This window comes from Macaca fascicularis, chromosome 8, assembly GCF_037993035.2.
Source record: "Macaca fascicularis isolate 582-1 chromosome 8, T2T-MFA8v1.1".
Lineage (NCBI taxonomy): Eukaryota > Metazoa > Chordata > Mammalia > Primates > Cercopithecidae > Macaca > Macaca fascicularis.
This window is the reverse complement of record NC_088382.1, coordinates 18,240,969-18,261,118: the sequence shown is the minus strand read 5'-3', so window position 1 is coordinate 18,261,118 and position 20,150 is coordinate 18,240,969. Positions and strand designations below refer to the sequence as shown.

The 20,150-nt window shown below is 38.3% G+C and overlaps 1 protein-coding gene across 1 annotated transcript in view; it reads left to right on the top strand.

Moving 5' to 3' along the window:
- The first annotated feature begins 2,562 nt into the window (after window positions 1-2,562).
- SGCZ (sarcoglycan zeta) overlaps window positions 2,563-20,150 on the top strand; it is a 1,185,986-nt gene continuing 1,168,398 nt past the window's right edge. Inside the window, exon 1 of the mRNA XM_005562643.5 lies at window positions 2,563-3,430. Within this exon, the coding sequence (XP_005562700.1) occupies window positions 3,392-3,430 (39 nt within the window). The 5' untranslated portion in view covers window positions 2,563-3,391. The remainder of the gene's footprint in view (window positions 3,431-20,150) is intronic.

The window sequence follows — 20,150 nt, the reverse complement described above, 5'->3', positions numbered from 1 at the left end:
AGTTTAAAATTCACTAAAGATAGGCCTGGCGTACTGGCTCACGCCTGTAAATCCCAGCACTTTTGGGAGGCCGAGGCGGGCGGATCATGAGGTCAGGAAATCGAGACCATCCTGGCTAACACGGTGAAACCCCGTCTCTACTAAAAATACAAAAAAATTAGCCGGGGGCGGTGGCAGGTGCCTGTAGTCCCAGCTACTCGGGAGGCTGAGGCAGGAGAATGGCGTGAACCCGGGAGGTGGAGGTTGCAGTGAGCTGAGATCGTGCCACTGCACTCCAGCCTGGGCGACAGAGCGAGACTCCGTCTCAAAAAAAAAAAAAAAAAAAAAAAAAATTCACTAAAGCTAGTCATTATATATATATATACACACACACACATAAAATTGTTAAGAACAATATCATTTTTTCTTTCAACTATAGTATTATGTCATATTAAGAAACTATCTGCAGTTTTCCCTTTCTGAATAATATTTAAACATCAACATTTTTACGGATACCTTCCTTGAACTACATTTTCACAACTGCAAATTGAAAACTTACCTTAAATAATATCGCTTTGCTAATATGTTGAAAATAAATTTGCTTGTTTTATTCCATTTTCTAAAGTTAGGCAATGACTAGTTGACAGAGAATTTCAAATCATTTCATGTGGAAAGACCTGACTTTCAAAAACTTATGTATTAGGTTGGTGCAAAAGTTATTGTGGTTTCTGCCATTCAGTGGCAAAAACCGCCATTACTTTTGCATCATCCTAGTAGTTATCTTTATTCATGTTGAATTGTTGATACTTTCTAGAAGAGAAGCTCTTTTTTAGAGTTGAAAGTTTTATATAAGTTCATCTACTCTCAACCTGAACCTTTATTATTTTTCATCATATATTATGCAAAATAATTATGTCTTATAAGCACGTGAAGTTTATCATGAGAATTTGATGTTTGGCCCTACTCATTATGGACTTTTGGCTACTTGATGTTAACCTTAAAAGCTGTAGTCACAAGTCAAAGTATAAAAGAAAGATAGCTTAGACAAGTGCATGGAATCGACTAGGCTTAAACTAACGAACTGCGCATGCTGCATGAGAAAGCTGAGACCTCTAGGCTTAGCTGGAAAGTAGAAGGAGAAAAACTGGGATGTGCCCCACTGGTGCTGGGGAGGGGTGGAGGGAGTCATCAGGGTTTCAGACCTTAAAGTATTAACTGTAAAGGTTTCTTTCCACATATTTATCTGTTCCATGCACATTTGTGTGCTTATTAGCTGCTAGGCTCTTGGGACATTTTGGTGAATAAGAACGTTCCAGAGCCTGCCTTCAAGAGTTTATCGTCTACTGGAGGAGTCATACAAACAAATGGATAATAACGGCCTACATTAAATAATGATAAATTAACAATGCTGCTACGACAAGAGGATAAAGGAGAATATCTGAGAGATTCACCTGAGGAAAATTTTTCTCTGCTCAGGTGACTTTAGTCAGAAGCATAAATGTGAAACCTATAAAGAACTGTGGGGAGAGACAGCTGTCCTTAACGAGGGTGCACGATTGGGAATTGAAGAGCCAGTACTGGCAGGTGGACCAGTAGACCAGGTGGCTGGAATTCAGGGAGGGAGAGGATGGAGATGATGTTAGAGAGAGACCATGAGACTGGAATGTGCATATTTAAATCCTAAAAAAAGAAAGACTTTTTTTTTTTTTTTTTTTTTTAAGAAACAAAAGTCATTATACAGCTCCTTTTCCAAATCTGTAAACATCTTTAAGTCTCAACAGTTTGTGTGTTATAATAACACAAAAATATTTAAAACCCTTCAACAGTCAAGTTTTTACAGAGACATTTAAAACAAGAAAACAAACCCTTTCCCCAAATCTACAACCTACCAGTTAAATGCACTGACCTGTCAGAATCTATGTAAAGAGGGCCGGGCGCGGTGGCTCAAGCCTGTAATCCCAGCACTTTGGGAGGCCGAGACGGGCGGATCACGAGGTCAGGAGATCGAGACCATCCTGGCGAACACGGTGAAACCCCGTCTCTACCAAAAAAATACAAAAAACTAGCCGGGCGAGGTGGCGGGCGCCTGTAGTCCCAGCTACACAGGAGGCTGAGGCAGGAGAATGGCGCAAACCCGGGACGCGGAGCTTGCAGTGAGCTGAGATCCGGCCACTGCGCTCCAGCCCCGGCGACAGAGCGAGACTCCGTCTCAAAAAAAAAAAAAAAAAAAAAAAAAAAAAAAAAAAAAAAGAATCTATGTAAAGAACAATTTTCTAATAAAAGACTGCTTTATCACAAAAAGCATCACTCCAGGAAATTTCCTTGAATATTCTTATCTGTCACTGTCTTTAAAAGTCTTTTTTAAATTAAAAAATCTGATGGTGAAAGCAGGAGAGATCTAAAGTGAATATATTGAAATACATGTGGATGATACACACAGGCATGTTCCTCCCAGCTCTGCAGGAAGAAGATGAAGCAACGTACGCAACGAATTAAAATGCTTGTCACCTCGTGGATTCCGGACAGAGGGCAGTCTTTAAGACCCAGCGATAGTATTTGTCTGGAGAGGAAATGTTGCTTTTTGACAGATGAGAGAAATCCCCTCAGTGTCGGCTGTGGAAAGAGAGAAGCGAAGTCAGTCACCTGGTGGTGAAGGCCAGTAAAACAGCGAAGCAGGAGGAAAATTTTTCTCTCCCTCTCTCTCTTTCTCTCCCTCTTTTCTCTCCGTAGGATCCACCTCCTATTCTCTCAACTCTTTTAGCATAACCTTCAAAGGAGAACGTTCCCTTCTGACTTGATTATCTTCTTTTCCCCACTGAGAAAATACCTCTCAGCTACAAGACATATTTTAAGTCTATGCAGGACTTCGGGGATTCTGTTATCTTGCCAGGGAAATTGATCATTGCTAATGCCTGGGACTGGAGCTAAATTAGCTACCAGAGTAAGCCTGACGGAGGAAGGCTTTCATCATACACTCTTCTCTTCAGTTTGAACACATTTGCTTGAAATTTGCCGCATGATGCTGACCAGGGAAGCAGCTTTTTTTCTCGGGATGCAGCAATTCGCTGGTTTCTAAGCTTATTGCAGAAGAAGAAATAATCTTAAATAGAGTGGATATCTTTTTCCTTTTTTTCTTTTGGCCCCTGTTTCAATCGACTCAGCTGTGTTGCACCGCGGTACAGATCACCTGTCACTAAATCTTTGAGGAAGTAAAACAAAGTGAATTATTATTATTTATTTATTTTCCTTATTTTTAACCCGGTGGAGGCGGCGTGACCACGAAGAATGAGACTGAGAGGAGCTGCCGGGGCTTGGAGGAGGATAAAGCTGAGTTTAAGCTGGAAACTAAAAGACTAGATTGTTTTTGGGTGCCACTCGCCCGGTTCCTCTCCACTTCGTTTAGTTGCACTCCATGGACAGATCAACGAACCTGGACATTGAGGAGCTCAAGGTACGTGCGGGTCCGGGCGGGCTTCGCGGCCGCTTCTCGGCGCTCCCCGCTCTCCCCTCTCCTTCCCGCGGCTCCTCTAGCGGCGCGGAGTAGTTGGTGATCCCGCGGGACGTCGAGGGGGCGTTGGGGGGACGCGCACCCGGGCGCAGGCGCCCCTCCTGGGGCCGAGGACACGGAGGGCGGCTCTCCCGACCCCGGCTGCACTCCCGGGCTGGGCGCCCTCCCCGCCTGCTCGTCCCGCCAGCGGCCACCCCATCCTCCTCCTGGTCCGTGACGGCAGCATTTGGGGTGCAGACCCTGCGCCTCGTGCTGACTCGTCTCCCCGGGGAGGCAGCGGCACCAGCTCTGCCGACTGTCACCTGCTTTCCCAGCAAAGTTGTCCGAGCTGCGCCTCCACTTAGCCTCCTGTCCCCGGCTCCGATCCCGCCTGTGCCCCCGCCCGGCACGGGGACAGTGCATTTCCGCTCGGAGATTCGCGTGACAGAGGCATCTGCAGCGACAGCCCGTTTTTATCCCAGAACTTCGTGAGACCCCCTTTCCCCCCCCACCCCACCGCCCGCGGGCACGGTTTCCTCCACGCAGTTGCAGTGCTGGGGCTGGAGAGGGTCCCCTGCTGCCGGGGACGACGAGCCTGCCCCAGCCCCAGGCGCGGGAGCAGGTCGGGTGACTGGGGCGGGGAGGCGGGAGCCAGGCTGGTAGGGGCGGCATCTGCGGGGCTCCGGCAGCTCTCGGTCCCCGACCCGCCTGGAGCCCCCCGCCCCCGCCGCTCCGCAGGGTCCCCTCGCCGCGCCCTCTCCCTCTGGGGTCCCCTCCTCGGCCGCGAACGCCTTCCTGGCGGGAGCATCCGGGCTGACAACGCGCCCCTCTGCCTATGGGCACCGCTGCCTGCTTCCCTTCAAGAAAACAAAAATGTATATATATACAAACAATAAATAAAAACTTTAAAAAACCAACAAACCACAAAATACTTTAAATGTCCCGCTCATTGTAAACGAAAAAGCGGGAAAGGGGGCGACACTGGGAGCACCTCTTTTATTGAAATCCTCCACCCTTCTTTACCCCTAGGCATTTGGTACGCTCTACTATTTCAGAGGTTCAGAGGGATTCTGGCTTCTTTGATCAGTGAGAATGTCTAGGCAGCCCCCACCCGCTGGAGAAATGAGTAGAGGTTTGCCCTGCAATGTCAAGGAAATGGGTTTGTCCGACAAGCTAGGCAGGCTGCAAAATCCCCTGCGGAGCTCCAAAGCCTCTATCTGCAGCCTGTCCTGTGCCCTGGCCAGGGAGCACGCCGGAGCCCAGTTCTCCGGGCGCCCCAGATTGCATAGACGCGGAAGGAAGGAGGGACAGAGAACAGTGGAACCTGCTAGAATCACCCTGCCACTGATTGTAGATGCAGTCCAGGGCGGAAGGAGGACAGTCAGAAGGCCTAGAACACCACTTCCTAAGACTGAGTTCCTTGGGGAAAGGGAAGTAGGGAGGAGGCAGATTTCATGCTTCATTTAAAGTTGGCCAACAAGTTTCTGTGTTTTTGCCAAGGTCGTAGTCAGTAGACCTTGGCCTGGACTAGAAGTTTCCTCTTATCTCTCTGCTCTACTCCCATAGGACACATTGCCTTTATGTTTGCAAAGATTCCCTACTTCTTTTTCCCAAGCATCCCAGTCTCTTGGGATGAAGGGGTGGATTTTATTTGAGATGCAAAGAAGAATGTATGAAAATGACTGTGGATCTGTATTTTATGCAGAGGTGGAGTATCCAGATTATTTTTTGGTTAACTTTAGGGTATGACACAGAAGAGAGCGTTGTTCTTAAGAAAAATTGAAGGGAAAAATGATTTGGGGTGATTCTTTCCCCTGAAATCGCTTTAGTTTCCTAACTTACCCCAGTCTGAACCCCAGTGCCACTGCAATGTTGTTAAAATCAGCAGAAGAGCAAACCCACTGGGGAAACTTCTGTCTAGTATTAGTAGAAGATCTCAGCTTAATGTCACCTTTCCCGCACAGATAATCCAGAGATCCTCATAATCAGAGTGTACTGAACTCAGTGCCCTGGCAGCAGAGGGTAGGGAACTGGCAAGGCTTGGGCATGTGGTGGTGTGTTGGCAATGACTGGGAAGAAATGAAGGCATGTTAGATACAAGGATGTATTGAGGTTGTTGAGAAATTATGTCAAGGACAAGCTACTTCTGAGAGTCAAAACTGGCAAGTGAGGAGATGTCGTCAAGCCTTATTAGAAAATGTTTCAGATCCTGCAGTTTGGGGAATAAATTTGTGTTGTCAGTTTTGACGACACTTGTGGAATACGAAGGCTGTGGAATACTTCTGAAATACATACACTTTGTAGAGATGAATGCAGTGCACGTGGAATAACTTGTCTAGATTTCTTCTTTTCAGCGAAGTTGTTTGGCTTGGTTTTCTAGACTTTCCAGTTCAAGTAAGTCTGGTGGCTTCTTGCTGAAGAGCCTCCCAGGGTGATCAGTGGAAAGAGGGAAGAAAAAAGCTAGGATACTTGTTTTTGGCATTATTTGCATGTTTTGACTTTTCCTATGATCTAATAATGCTTACATTAAGACACATCCACACAGAACTTTGGTTTTTATGATGCTTTAAATACACAAAAAAAGTTTACTGGGGTTGGATACATAAATAAATGTGCGTAATACTATAAAAATACAGTTTAGCTTAGTTTTAGATGATTAGTGTTATTGTTAGGTGAAGCTGCTTACCTCAAGTTTTAAGAAAGAAAGATTCTGATAACTTATCTTTATTTGGGATAAACTATTTTCTCTTTGAGATTTTAACAATTTTTTTATTTTTTGCCTTGCTGGGTGTGCAAACATTGATTTTTTTTAAATGTACTGTACATTGTAAATAGTGTTTTCTTTTGCAAACTTTTAAACTAAAGATAAGCTCTAATTGTTAAGCTATTGCTGCCATTACTACAACTAAACAATATGCATATTAAAGTGTTTATTTGATGGAAAACTGAAATATAGTTATGTGTGTAAAACTTGCTAATGAAGGTAAGTATGTTTCATCTTCTATTCTGCCCACAAACTCCTGATGAAACAGATCAAGAAAAGGGAGAGAGTTCTCATCCAAAGAATGTGTGTTCTTTTCCCTTTGATCTCTGTTTCTCTGTCCAATGAATGTATAAACTTTACTCTGGATTTTGCCCTGGTGTTTACTTTAAAGAAGAAACAACATCAAACAATCCAAAATATGGGTTACTGCTTTGGAAATGTGGGTGTTAATGAATATTGATGTTAGAAAAAGCCCCGTCCATCCTGGAGTATCTGAGTTACAGAGTACTGGGTGCCTTTTAGCAGGTGAGATTTAAATACTAGCTTTAGCCTTTATTTTAGCTCTGTTTTAAACTACTGATCTTATGTACTGAAAAGGAGACGACTAAGTTTTAGAGCGGACACTTTAAAATTTACTTTATGTAAGATTTACTCAGAAGAGACATTGAGGCTGAATAAACGGTTATGATAAAGTCTATGACTTTGTTGATTCTTTTACTCATCTTTTAAAATATGGGTACTAATTCACCTGTATTAATTTGGCAATTAGGTTATGCTTTCAGATGCTAAGAATGTACTTGTGGATAATTGTTACCTGCTTTGAGATCAAAAATATAAAATACATCATGAGTATAGTATAATTTTTTGCAGTCATGTTAGATCCCAGCTTTTATTTATTTATCTGTCAGAATTGTTCTGTTAGTGGGCTGACTGACTGGAAGTTAAATTAGTTTTTTTTCTGCTACTTGCAGAACATGAACAGTGTGCTTCTGGAATATTTTCTGAATTATTTTGCAGGTTACAAAAATTACAAACTATATAGTTAATCTTGAGACACATCAAACAACTTTTCAATAGGGATAATATTACTTATTTGAGTTAACTAAATGTAGTCCCGTCACTGTTGCTTCATTTTTCTGTTTAATTTAACCAACATTTCATCTACCAAGAACTTGAATCTTGCCCTAGATAGGTGAGGAAAAACCTTCCCTGAATAATATAATTAGGTCATTAAGAAAGTATTGGATGGGTGAGAAATGATAATGCAGCAAAAAAAAAAAAAAAAAAATATGTATTTAAACAAAAGATTGATTTTAAAAATGCTGAGGTCTTAAAGCAGTGTCATAGTACATTCATCTACAATTTCAATCAAATAAGAGAGTTGGCACTGAGAAGAATTCTAATTTTTTTCTTTCTTTTTTTCTTTTTTTTTTTTTTTTTGGTTTGTTTCATCAATAGGACACTCAGCTCAGGGAAGTCAAGCTTGCTGCAGTGTAGGAAGCTTTCTGATGAATCTAAGTAGGTGGTATTTTGTTATGTTAGTCATTCTATAGTGAAAAATAGTACTCTCTAACAAATGGCATATTTTTAGCAGCTTGCCTTATATATTCATTTCTTGGCTGAGAAAGATGAAATGTATTTGTGAATACTGAATTATTTGACTTGTTTCACATCTAAAGGAATCATAACTTATTTCCCTCTAGGTCTAGTTCCAATTCTCTTTACAAAATAGCAAGCAGTCACAAAGACTTAGCAACAGGTAACCTTAATTTGAAAAATTAATATCATTTGAAATTGATAAACTACAATTGTATCCATTTATGGGTTACACTGTGATGTTTTACTATATATCTACAATGTGGAAAAAATTAAATGAAGCTAATTACTATATTAATCACATCACTCATTTTTTGTGGTGAGACATTTGAAATTTACCCTATTAGCTATTTTGAAATATATATATATCTTGAATTTTTAATATTTGGAAATAGAGTTGTTTAATTGAAGTTGAAATTAATGTCATGTTACAGTAGTGAAACATCGCTTATACCATTAAGAGGGATGAGGGAACATATTTGATATGAATAGAAAAAGAATTAAGAAAAATACATTTGAGGGAAGTTGGACAAATGAGTATTTTAGAACTCTTCAATGGTCTACTGTCATTACTAAGCATATGTTCCAACCTATATCCTGGCTATTACAATTTTGCTGATCTCTAGAGTTTACCAATTGAAAATACATCAAATTTTGAAGGCCCAGTAAAAAAGAATATTTCAAGATTTATGTACTCAAAATCATAGCTACACGAGATGGCTTACTGCTGTAAGATAATAAATCCACATCTGTCTTTGGGACATTTATATAATATTTAGTGAGTTGTTTCTTATGCTGTTTCAGAATTTCAGCTAAAATACAATTTGGCAGAGCTTACAACTTGAAGTTACTAAGGAAAATGACCATTTACTTTTGTTCAAAATCTCTATGAATTTTTGAGAATATGCATTTAAATTGGTAACTGTTTAAATGAGTAAATGCTTATATGTCAGGGTAAAGATTTGTACATTTATTTGTTGAGAATTGTGCTTGGTTTATGATAAAATTCTTAGCTTCTAAAACCATCTGTGACTAGAATTAAGCTACCACATTTTCTATAAACGTCACTTTAGGCACGGCATGGTGGCTCACGCCTGTAATCCCAATCCTTGGGAAGGCCGAGGCAGGTGGATCACTTGAAGCCAGGAGTTCAAGACCATCCTGGCCAACACGGTGAAACCCTATTTCTACTAAAAATACAAAAATTAGCAGAATATGGTGGTGTGCGCCTGTACTCCCAGCTCCTCGGGAGGTTGAGGCGAGAGAATTTCTTGAAGATGGGAGGCAGAGGTTGCAATGAGCTGAGATCTTGCCAGTGGAGATCTTGCCTGGGTGACAGAGTAAGACCCTGTCTCAAAAAAAAAAAAAAAAAAAAAAAGAAGAGAATATATTAATATCTAAAGTTTTTATTTTACTCAAAGTCTCTTCTTTTTCTTGGCAAATGTCTGGAAACATGGGTTTATCTATATTCTCAGTGAAACTGATGAGAGACTTCTATGCCAACCACAGAATGAGCAAATGTAAGGTTACCACCCCTCCAAGAGAATTATACAGCCTCACATTCTAAAAATTAAAAATTGTTCCAAATTGCCTTGAGAGTTTTCTTGAGGCTCCTAAACAACATGTTTGTACGTTGACTGAAAAATACTATAAGCCACAATTAGATTTTAGAACACTTTATACCACTTTGTTGGTATTAAATAGGTTATCTAGAGTGTTCTATGCAAAGTTGACATAGAAAACCTTTAAAAATAAAGGATTTTAGTATCTAGCCAGAAAATCTTTAATTACCATGGCAATGTACATCAGGGAAACAGGGGCTAAAGCTTCAGCCTTAGAAGTTAATTCCAACTGTCACCCCACACTAAAATGGAGCTCCGAAGCAGTTAGAATTTAGAAGCATGCAAAGTACAAAAGCTCACACTCTTAACAGATTGTAGCCTTTGAGGAAATTCATTTGTGCAGTGGAAAGGGTGGTGATCTGGTTAGAGTAGTACTTGGAAGACATTGTTCAAACCCTGGCTCTGCCATCCACCAGTAGTGGCACCTTGGGTATGTCCTCAAGCTTTCTTGACCAAGGGTTTCTCAGTCATTGCAAGGTGGGGATTAGATTTGATGAAAGGGTTTTGTCATAATCATTTTTAGCCACAGTTGAAGAATGTGTTCAACGTCTTTTAAACAACCTGACATTTAACTCCAGTGAAAGGGAAGTTTGGTTCAAGACAGTCTGGGGACTCTCTCCATACTTGCCTTTGGCATGTGCAGTTGACTCTGGGACCCTGGCAAGAGCTGTAGCCTGAAGAATGGAAGGTAAAAGTCTCAGAACCAGTTAATCTCGAATTATCTTCCAGGGCTCAGAGTCTATGGCTCAAAAATGACATTTTTGTATTTCTTCAAAGGAAATTATTTTCACATTGATATAGTTTATGTAGTTTCTTTCATTCTGCAAATAATTCTTCATTTGAACATCAGAAGAAGATTTTCTGCTGAATATTATCTTCTCACTTTATGGATACCAAAATGGAGACTCAGAAAAATCAAGTGAAATGCCTAGGATCACAAGGTTAATAGATAATAGAATAAGAAGTTAAATTCATGTCCTCGCTTTCCAAATCCTGTGCTATTATATACAGGCCCAAATTCCATGGAATTCTTAAAGAACTTCTGATGGTAGAGGTGTTTCACTGAATTTCTCTAATACTCTAATTTCAAAGAAGAGTGACAGTATTTGAGCTACCATCATAGTATTTACTCTTGTTGCAGAGTAGTGGTTCACGCTACAGTTTTTTTTTGCTTTTTTTTTTTTACTAGTATCCTCATTCATAGTGACTTATTTTAGTTGTTGGTCAAATCGCCATTGGTTGATATTTGTTAATTATTTGCATAATGTTTCAGTGAACTTGCCTCAACACTTCACGTCTCTTCACGCACCCTCCGGGTTACTTCAAAATAGTTAAAAATGCAAACCTTAAATCTATAAGAACTAAGAGCCTACTATATTTGTCTTTGCTGGAGGCATGCAATGCTTCAATTACTAACTCACACATTATTATCTAACTTATTTCCACACTTGTTTTTAAACTCACATCTTTCTTTAGAATGGCTAGAAAAATACATGTTATCTACCTAAGATAAAAGAGCCTTTGATTCTTTCCATTCTTGAGTAGAAGCAACCAATTCAGCTGCCATGAGTGAGAACATTTTTGTGAAACATGATATAATAAATCAATGTCACGAATGGGAAAATGCTGTTATCATTGTGATTCCACAAGTCTGTGTCTACTCAGAGTATTTGAGGGCTTTTAAAATCCAAAACAGAAGGAGAAACTAATTCAAGGAAATAATTGCTTACCTCAAGATTTCTTGAATCATGTTCTAGCCTTCAAACTCTCCCTCAACATGAGATGCATGAGATAAAAGTTCTATCTAGTCTTACTACCAGAATTAGTTGTACTCCTGAGCAACTGATTGACATTTAATTTTTAAATCTTTTTCACCTTAAAATTGATAGTGTTTTTCCACTTTAAATTAGTTCCCCTTTACCTTAGGAGCAGATTTGTGGTCCATCTTCAACAAAATACTTGTATCTTAAATTCCTGATCTCATAATATTTTTGACTTCTGAAATTATTATTATGCTTTCATAAAGAATTAGTAGTAATAAATAAATATTTATACACTTAAAATTATTAAAACGTTTTTTAGATACTCTTCATGTTTCAGTAGATGTGCTTCAGTATTTCACATCTCTTCTGCACAACTTATAACTATGTGTTTTTTTTTGAGATGGAGTCTTGCTCTGTGGTCCAGGCTGGAGTGCGGTGGCACGATCTCTGTTCACTACAACCTCTGCCTCCTGGATTCAAGTGATTCTCCCACCTCAGCCTCTTGAATAGCTGGGATTACAGGCACCCGCCATCATGCCTGGCTAATTTTTGTATTTTTATTGATACAGGGTTTCACCATGTTGGCCAGGCTGGTCTTGAACTTCCGACCTCAGGTGATCTACCCGCCTTGGCTTCCCAAAGTGCTGGGATTACAGGTGTGTGCCACCATGCCCAGCCTGCATTTTTAAAAAATTTGTCAAGAGCTGTGAAGGTTATAAAGCTTAACTGTGCTGTGTGTATCCAGTTTTTGTTTGCATGACTTCAGTTGTCTATGTTAGTTGTGTAATTGGTGAACTTTTGTGCCACAAAATGAAAGCCACTATATATCTAAAGTACAAGACTGATATTTAACACGTAGGTTAACACCTCTACCTGTTCTAAGGCATTCTGTCTTAAATCATTACTTTTTTATTGCTCTCAAATTTGGCCTTTGTAGTGAATGATCACCTGTATTTCTAAATCTCTGTGTTTCTATTGTCTGTTACTTTTGTCTAGGGCAGAGACATTATTTTAGAAAAAGTTAAAAATAAGTGAGCTCATTTTAATCAACATCGTGTTTAATGTTTTCACATCTACTTTATACAAATCAGTGTTTTGATCAGCTGCTTGTTCCAGGCAGCAGAGACAGTTACTTTTTTTTTTTTTTTTTTCCTTTTTGTGGAGAACGGGGTCTTGCTATATTACCCAGGCAGGTCTCGAACTCCTGGGCTCAAGCTGTCCTCCCGCCTCTGCCTCCCTGAGAGCTGGGATTACAGGCGTGAGCCACCGCGCCCGGCGACAGTTACTTTTATATATTGTATTTCATCTCATCAAGTTTCTTAAAGTTGATGCCTCAGTCATGGTTCCGTGAATAATCAGCTCTGTGCACAGTGTTGTGTCTTAATGATAAAGCTCCTCATTATTAAATCATCCCTGGGAGAAATTATGAGCATTTAGTAATTACAGTATGTGAAATACACAGGTGGATTAAGTTAAACATATTTATGGCGTGCGGCAAGGACAACTGAAGATCTTTTAAGAGCTACTGAGTACACTTACAATACAAACCTGCTTTCATTTTATAAATATGAACATACTGTTACATATGTATTTGTTTCATTTATTTCCTAAAACATTAATAGCTCTTAAGGTATAACAAATAAAAACACAACTGACTTTAACATGTTTAAGATTTGCAAGTATCAACTTTTTTTCCCCAACATCTGTTCCATCTTTCTACTCAAAGTGAATTTCAGAAACTTTTGGAAAGATATGATTTAAGCCATGGTAAAGTTTCAGCATTTTATGATGACATGCTGCCTTAAACAATTAAATAGTGCTGTACATTGGCTTGACATTCATAGACTTCTGTAATTGTGAAAATTATCTGTGAACATGCTCAGAGTGTAACTTTTTGTCTTCTCAGTCTCAGCTTTCTGACATTTAGTGAGATGCTCTGTCCATCTTATTTGTAAACTCTGTGCCCATTCAGAGTTGTGGAGTTGTACTTCAGTGTTTTCCAACACGTGCAATGCAATCAAAATCCAGACAATTGAAATCTCAGTTTTTCACCTGTTGTCTTATTGACGAACAGTGTCACAGTAGAAATGAATAAAAATAATAAGAAAAAAACATCAACTACAATTTGGGAATGTTAACAGCAGTTTATAGCTTGAGAGAGAAAGAATGACTCCAAATAAATAAAAAATAAACAGAAAAAACGTTATGTTTCTACCCCAAAAGAACATTTGACTTAACAGATATCATTTCCTCTTTAAGTAATGTCAAAAGTTTACATTACAAGATGTGTGATTCGTTGTGGTATTAGTTGGTGTAATGCTTAGAATTCTTTCGTATGTACGTGATTGAATTCTTAGCAAGAATTTAACTTTTAAAATACTTTATGTATATGCATTATATGACTATTTATGTATTTGATCTTTCACTCTCAAAATCATTTAATAGTTCCTTTGTGTATGCCATGAGATATACACAAATTCTGTTTATACATAAAATTTATATGGGATTTCGTCTGTAGTATTTTTCTATTCCTTCTTTACATATGCTCCATAGACATTCTCATCTACTCATGTAGTTTGTACTTTTACTTACAAGGTGATGATGCCTGGTTTTGCTTGGGCACCTCCCACCTTTCTCTTGGGTTACAAGCACACCTCTCCAATATCCAGCAATCTACTGGAAATCTTTACCTGGATGCTTTGCAGTCACCCTGATCTAACAAAATGGAGGACACCTTTCATTCTCTGTAAAGTCTGCCCCTCCTGTAGTGTATTCTCTGTCTTGGGTAGTGTTTCACCATTCACTTTGGCATCTAAGCTGGAGCTCAGAAGATCCTGCTCTACTTATCCTTTGTCATCATTCCATACATCCAACTGGTCATTAAGACCATCACACTGTATAGTGTGCTTTCTTCCTTCTACACATCTTGTTAGAACCCTAGACCAAGTCCTCACCTTTTCTAATCTGTTTTATCCTAAGACATACATATGTATTTCTTGCAGTGAGGCTGGCCATATTACAGTGAATTCTACTGTGATATAGCTCAAGGTTCAGGGTGGGTTTGGAATTGCCATGAAGGGATTTATGTATTCTCTCTTAAATTTTCACAAGTCATTTTAGAATAAGTTGGGTAAGAGTGGAAACTGGGACACCAAGGGTGGGCCTGATGCTTGATGCAGTGGGATTTAGAAGTCTGTAAAAATGCTAAAGGGTACCCTCAAAAATGAGAAAAAGATGGCCCCTGGAAGTTAAACTTCATAGTAGCTACTGATGAAGACTAAAATGTTCAGGTTGGGGGAAAAAACCACAGATTATTTGGAGATAATAATGATCAATTTTGATTTTCTGTCTTGATGAAATCTTTGAGTTACGCTCTCCCAGAACCATGAGTTATGCTTGGCAATTTCCTTAGCTGATTTTCTCTATTTTTGACAGTTTGATCAGATTTCTTATATTCAAAAATATTATCTGCCTTTGGGAATTTGACAGCTCTGTCCCTGTGAGGTGGGCCAAAGACAGTATGCTAACACAGTGAGGCAGCTAAGTAAGTAGGGAGATAGGTCTGAAGGATTTTTCAAGGAAGACCACAATATTTTAATTCTGAGATGTGTATTACACTCAATGTATTGGTTTGTTAGTTACCTGTAAATATGTTGCTTAGAGGACTTTGTAATTATTTTACTCTTGTTATCTTAGTCTTTCAGTAGAAGTTACTTAATCATCATAGCTGTGTTTAGCTGTTCTATGGGGGTTACAATGTGGACTAGTAAGATTGAGGTAACATAGATATGCATAGATCAAAGTAGGCATGGAATTGCAAAATCTAACTAAAGATGCCTGTTGATAGCAATGGATAGTGAGGTATTTTATAAGAAAATGTAATTTGCAAAGTGGGTGGATTTTAGGAGGCAAGACCTGTCCATGATTCTCCAGAGGGACATTCTTCTTTATTAAGGAACCATCTGGTTTCCTGACACTTTTCAACTACTTTCCCTCTGTCCAGCCAGTCTCTAAGCAAGTCATATCCCATACTTTCAGATTTTCCTTTATGAATAAAATAATGTGTCCTTCACATGTTTGAAATTCATTGTCATTTCCCATTACTTATGTTATAATCCACACTCCTCAATACGATATAACATGATACAGAGCTTGCTAATTTCCAGGCTATGAGTACTCTCTTTTGTACTTTCCATTATGTGAACATGTGCATGTGCGTGCACAGACACACACTCACACACATTCTACTGAATGACTAAGTTCTCTTTGATCATGCCAGTTCCTCTCCTTCTGTTGTAATATTGCATATGTACTTGTCTGAAATACATCTTCTTTTCTTAGATATTTCCTACTTATTGACCAGTAACTAGTCCTAGGAAGAGATGGATATATCTTTTTTTGTGTTCCTATACACTTGGGACATTTAGCTGCATTATACACTTTTAACTCAATTGTACTGTGGTAGAAAAAAAAAAGGTCCTGCGTAATACCAGTCATTTGAAGTTTGTTGAAAATTCTAAGGGGCCAGTATAAAGTAAATATTTGTACATATTCTGAGTTTCCTTAAAAAGAGCGTGCATGATTTCACTTGTTGGGGATTAATTCCTATATATGTCCATTAGATTAAGCTTATTATTTGTGCTGTTTTAATTTTTCATAATCTTTCTATTTTGTTTAAACTACAAATTAGACATATGTTAAAATTTACTGTTTAGATAATGCATTTATTTCTTCTTGTAGCTTTCTCAAAGTTTGCTTTAAATTTTTGAGACTACAAGATACGTATAAGTTTAAAATTATATTTTCCTGGTGAATTTAAACTTTTATGTGATGATTTTCTTCATCTCTGCTAATGAAATCTGCCATAAAGTTCATTTTGTCTGATTTTAATATAGCTATATCAGCTTTTATGAATATCACTATACCATTATCCAGCTTTATTTTGGCTAGTTTTTCTGGTAAGTATTATTTTCATTCTTTTATTTTGAAGCTTTTTGTGTATTCACATTTTAGATATATCTGGAAAGCAGCATATAGCTAGATTTTAGAAATCCATTTGGATAATGCTTTGCCTATTTACTGCATTTAGCTTATTTACATTTATTGTAGTATCTGATATATTTGGGTTTATTTCTGCCATTTTAGTTCATCAGTTCCGTTTATCCCAGAAATCACTTCTCTCTTATTTGAAGTTCATATGATAGTAGCAAACTCACTTTTCTTGATAGTCTGATAAAGCCCTTTTCTTTCTCTAGCTTTTGATAATTTTTTTTCTGGATATACAATTTTAGATGAACAGGTATTTTCTCTTAGGATATTAAAAGTATTACACAGTCTTCTTGATTCTCATATTGCTAATGAGAAATCAGATGTTAATCCCTTCTTTTAGTTTTTAATGTTCTTCAATTTTATTATAATGTGTCTTTAAAAAAATTATCCACATTGGTATTTTATGACTTTCCTGAATCTTTGTGAAAGAAGCAAAATATAGTCTGTTATAAATAGGGTTTATGTAAGAACTACTATATTATCTTTTTAAAGAAGCCTTTGGCTGGGCGTGGTGGCTTGTGCCTGTTATCCCAGCACTTTGGGAGATGGAGGCGGGTGGATCACTTGAGGTCAGGAATTTGAGACCAGCCTGGCCAACATGATGAAGCCCCATTTCTAATAAAAATACAAAAAATTAGCTAGGTGTGATTGCCCGTGCTTGTAATCCCAGCTACTGGGGAGACTGAGGCAGGAGAATCACTTGGACCTGGTGGAGAATCACTTGGTAGGTGGAGGCTACAGTGAGCCGAGATTGTACCCCTGCACTCTAGCCTGGGTGGCAGAGAGAGACTCTTTCTCAAAAAATAAAATAAAATAAATAAATAAATAAACAAAACTAAAAAAAGGAGCATTTCACTGGCAACTGCAACCCATAATGATTTTACCACACCTTTTCTAGTTCTCATTTTTAAAATACATATTCTATAATGACTGCATACTGTCTGAAATGTGCAAAATGTAATTAGTAAAAACACTGAGGATTCTGGATTGTCTGTGTTTTATATATCTCATGTTCTCTACCAAATCATGGATATATGTTAGATATTTATTACATCCTTGTTGATATATATTTGGCAATATTTGGTGTCTGACCAGAAATTTAAATTGGTGGAAATAGCACCATCTCTTTTAGTCTTCTGTTTTGGTTACTTGATCAAGTACAAAACTAAAACACATGTTAAATAACAAAGTAAATGGTAAAAAGTTACTGGGACTAGTGATTTACTACATATTTCTAGGTTTTTTAAATAAGATTATTACCATGTGGTAATCACACAAGAAGTCATCTTTGAGGTGGAAGAATGTTCCTTTTGGATTTCTGAGGCCAACCTTTGAAGTGATATATACCAAAATATTGTGGAAGCTATGTTTTTGTAGCTGAGTTCTTACTGTAAACTTTCTATCATGTAGTTGATTTTGAATTTTCCATTATAGTGCTTAGCTTAGGGAGAAATTTCTATTTAATTTCCATAGCTTTGGTGTTGGGTTCCAGAAACGAATGACAGTAAACCAAATTTATTTCAATTTCAGATTATCCAGAAACTATTTGGTTCTTAGGCATCATAAGGTATGCTTTAAGTGTTGGTAAAATAGAAAGCAACCCATGTAATATGATTTAAGATTCTCTAATCTCCTTACCATCTGGAAAAATATTTCCCAAATTGTCTGAAACTTCCATGATTTCAATCAGTTTTTGAATTAAAAGAGTGGCTATCAAACTATGCTTTCATGAAACTCATGCAATTTGTAACTAAAATTGAATGTTGGCAATTATCAGTTTTACATTTACTTTCCATTTGTTGTTTTTAATTGTTAATGGGTACTACTGCTTCTCTGTGCAAAATAAGGTTTCTCTCATTTAGTCACACACGCACGCATATACACACACACTCTGTATTTAAACTTGATAAATGAAAGTTTTGGAAGCCATAAAGAGCCTCATGACTTCTAAGACCTTGATCAGCCAAGCAATGTGGGATGTATTAAAAACACACACACACACACAAACCCTTGTAAAGATAATTATTTACCACAAGTGCAAAATGAAGGTGCTAAAATACATGATTGTGAACAATTCCTTCTAATTCTCTGATAGACAACTACTGGTAAAAGCTAATACATTAAATCATTTGTAAGCATTAATATGTAAGCACTAATTGATTTTTCAGGTTTGTTAGCCAGGCAGGTCCTTCAAGCGGTGTTTTTTTCATAGGTAGGAATATTTTCCATGACAGAAAAAGCAGAGGTGCCTCCCAGTTAAGCCTTGTCATTAATGATGGACTCCTGAAAACTATGTTTTAACTTCTTGAGTCTGGCTACTTAGCCAGAACTGCTTGGGGGATGGTGAAATACCTGACCCAAGTTGGACCAGTGAGATTCTCTCTCCCTGGAATATGGATGACATAACCTAATTTTAACCTTATTGCATCCAATATCCTACATGTTAAAGCAAATATGTTTTATTTAGCCCCCTTTAGAATATAAATTGCTTTGGCAATATAACTTGCATGTAATTTTTACAAAACCATCTTCTGGATTCTCTTTTAAATGCTTTCATGGTCTAACCAATATTATGATCTAATTACGAAGCAGGAGTAAAAGTGAGTAAGAGGAAATAATTTTATGATGTAATTCTATGCTTTCTATGCATTTTGCAATATAAGTGCTAGGACACAGAACATGCAAAAGCTACAATGGAAGACTCACAGAGATGCGTTGTGTGGGCCACTCAGATTCCATGAAGATTGTTGCAGATGGTGACACGATATTTTTTGAAGTACTCCTGGTAACTTCTGAACAAAATGAAATACAGCATTTCTCTCCATTTACACAAAGGTTGTATTCCTGGACAATCAGTTACTTGTGCAAAGATGAGTTAAATTTTGTTTTTAAAAAAATATAAAATGGACTTAGGGTTCAGGTAGAATCGTCGACAACTGTTACACGCCTTGATGGGCTTTCAGCATCTCAGGATTCTTCCTACCGTATGACAGTAGGAATCCTTCCAGTCACTGTGACACCAAAAATGTCTTCACAGATTTCAAATATTCATCCTAGGGAGGCAGCGTCACCCCTGCTGGAATTTTTGAATTAGCCGATGATAGGATAGACCTGGTTTTTAGTGTTGCTAGAATTTTCAGTGAAAATTTGGAAACTAATCATTCAGTTCACCAAGTGCAGTACACAGCTGTGGCCACCTGCTGCTGAAGAAGAACGAGGCAGATTAGAGATAAGAGAAAGAGTTCTGCTCTTTCTAGGGTCCTGTGCTATTCTCTTACTCTCTAGCTCTCTTCAACCTCCCACTCCCCCGCTTCCATTTTAGCTTAGTTTGATTTCTTTCATTTGCAGTTAAGTGTATTTTAATGCACCCTTCTTCCCAAATCCAGGGGAACTTTGGGCTTTTCATGTTGACTTTAACTTCTTAGAGTAAGTGTAATTATTTGCTTATGTAGTTTTCTTCTTTTTTTTTTTTTTAATTTTAGATTTAACTTCTAGGGTACATGTGAACAACGTGCAGGTTTGTTACATAGCAATACATGTGCCATGTTGGTTTGCTGCACCCATTAACTCATCATTTACATTAGGTATTTCTCCTAATGCTATCGCTCCCCCCATGCCCTACCCCATGACAGGCCCCTGTATATGATGTTCCCCACCCTGTGTCCAAGTGTTCTCAATGTTCAATTCCCACCTATGAGTGAGAACATGTGGTGTTCGGTTTTCTGTCCTTGTGATAGTTAGCTCAGAATGATGGTTTCCAGCTTCATCCATGTCCCTACAGAGGACATTAACTCATCCTTTTTTATGGCTGCATAGTATTCCATGGTGTGTATGTGCCATATTTTCTTTTTCTTTTCTTTTCTTTTTTTTTTTTGAGACGGAGTCTCGCT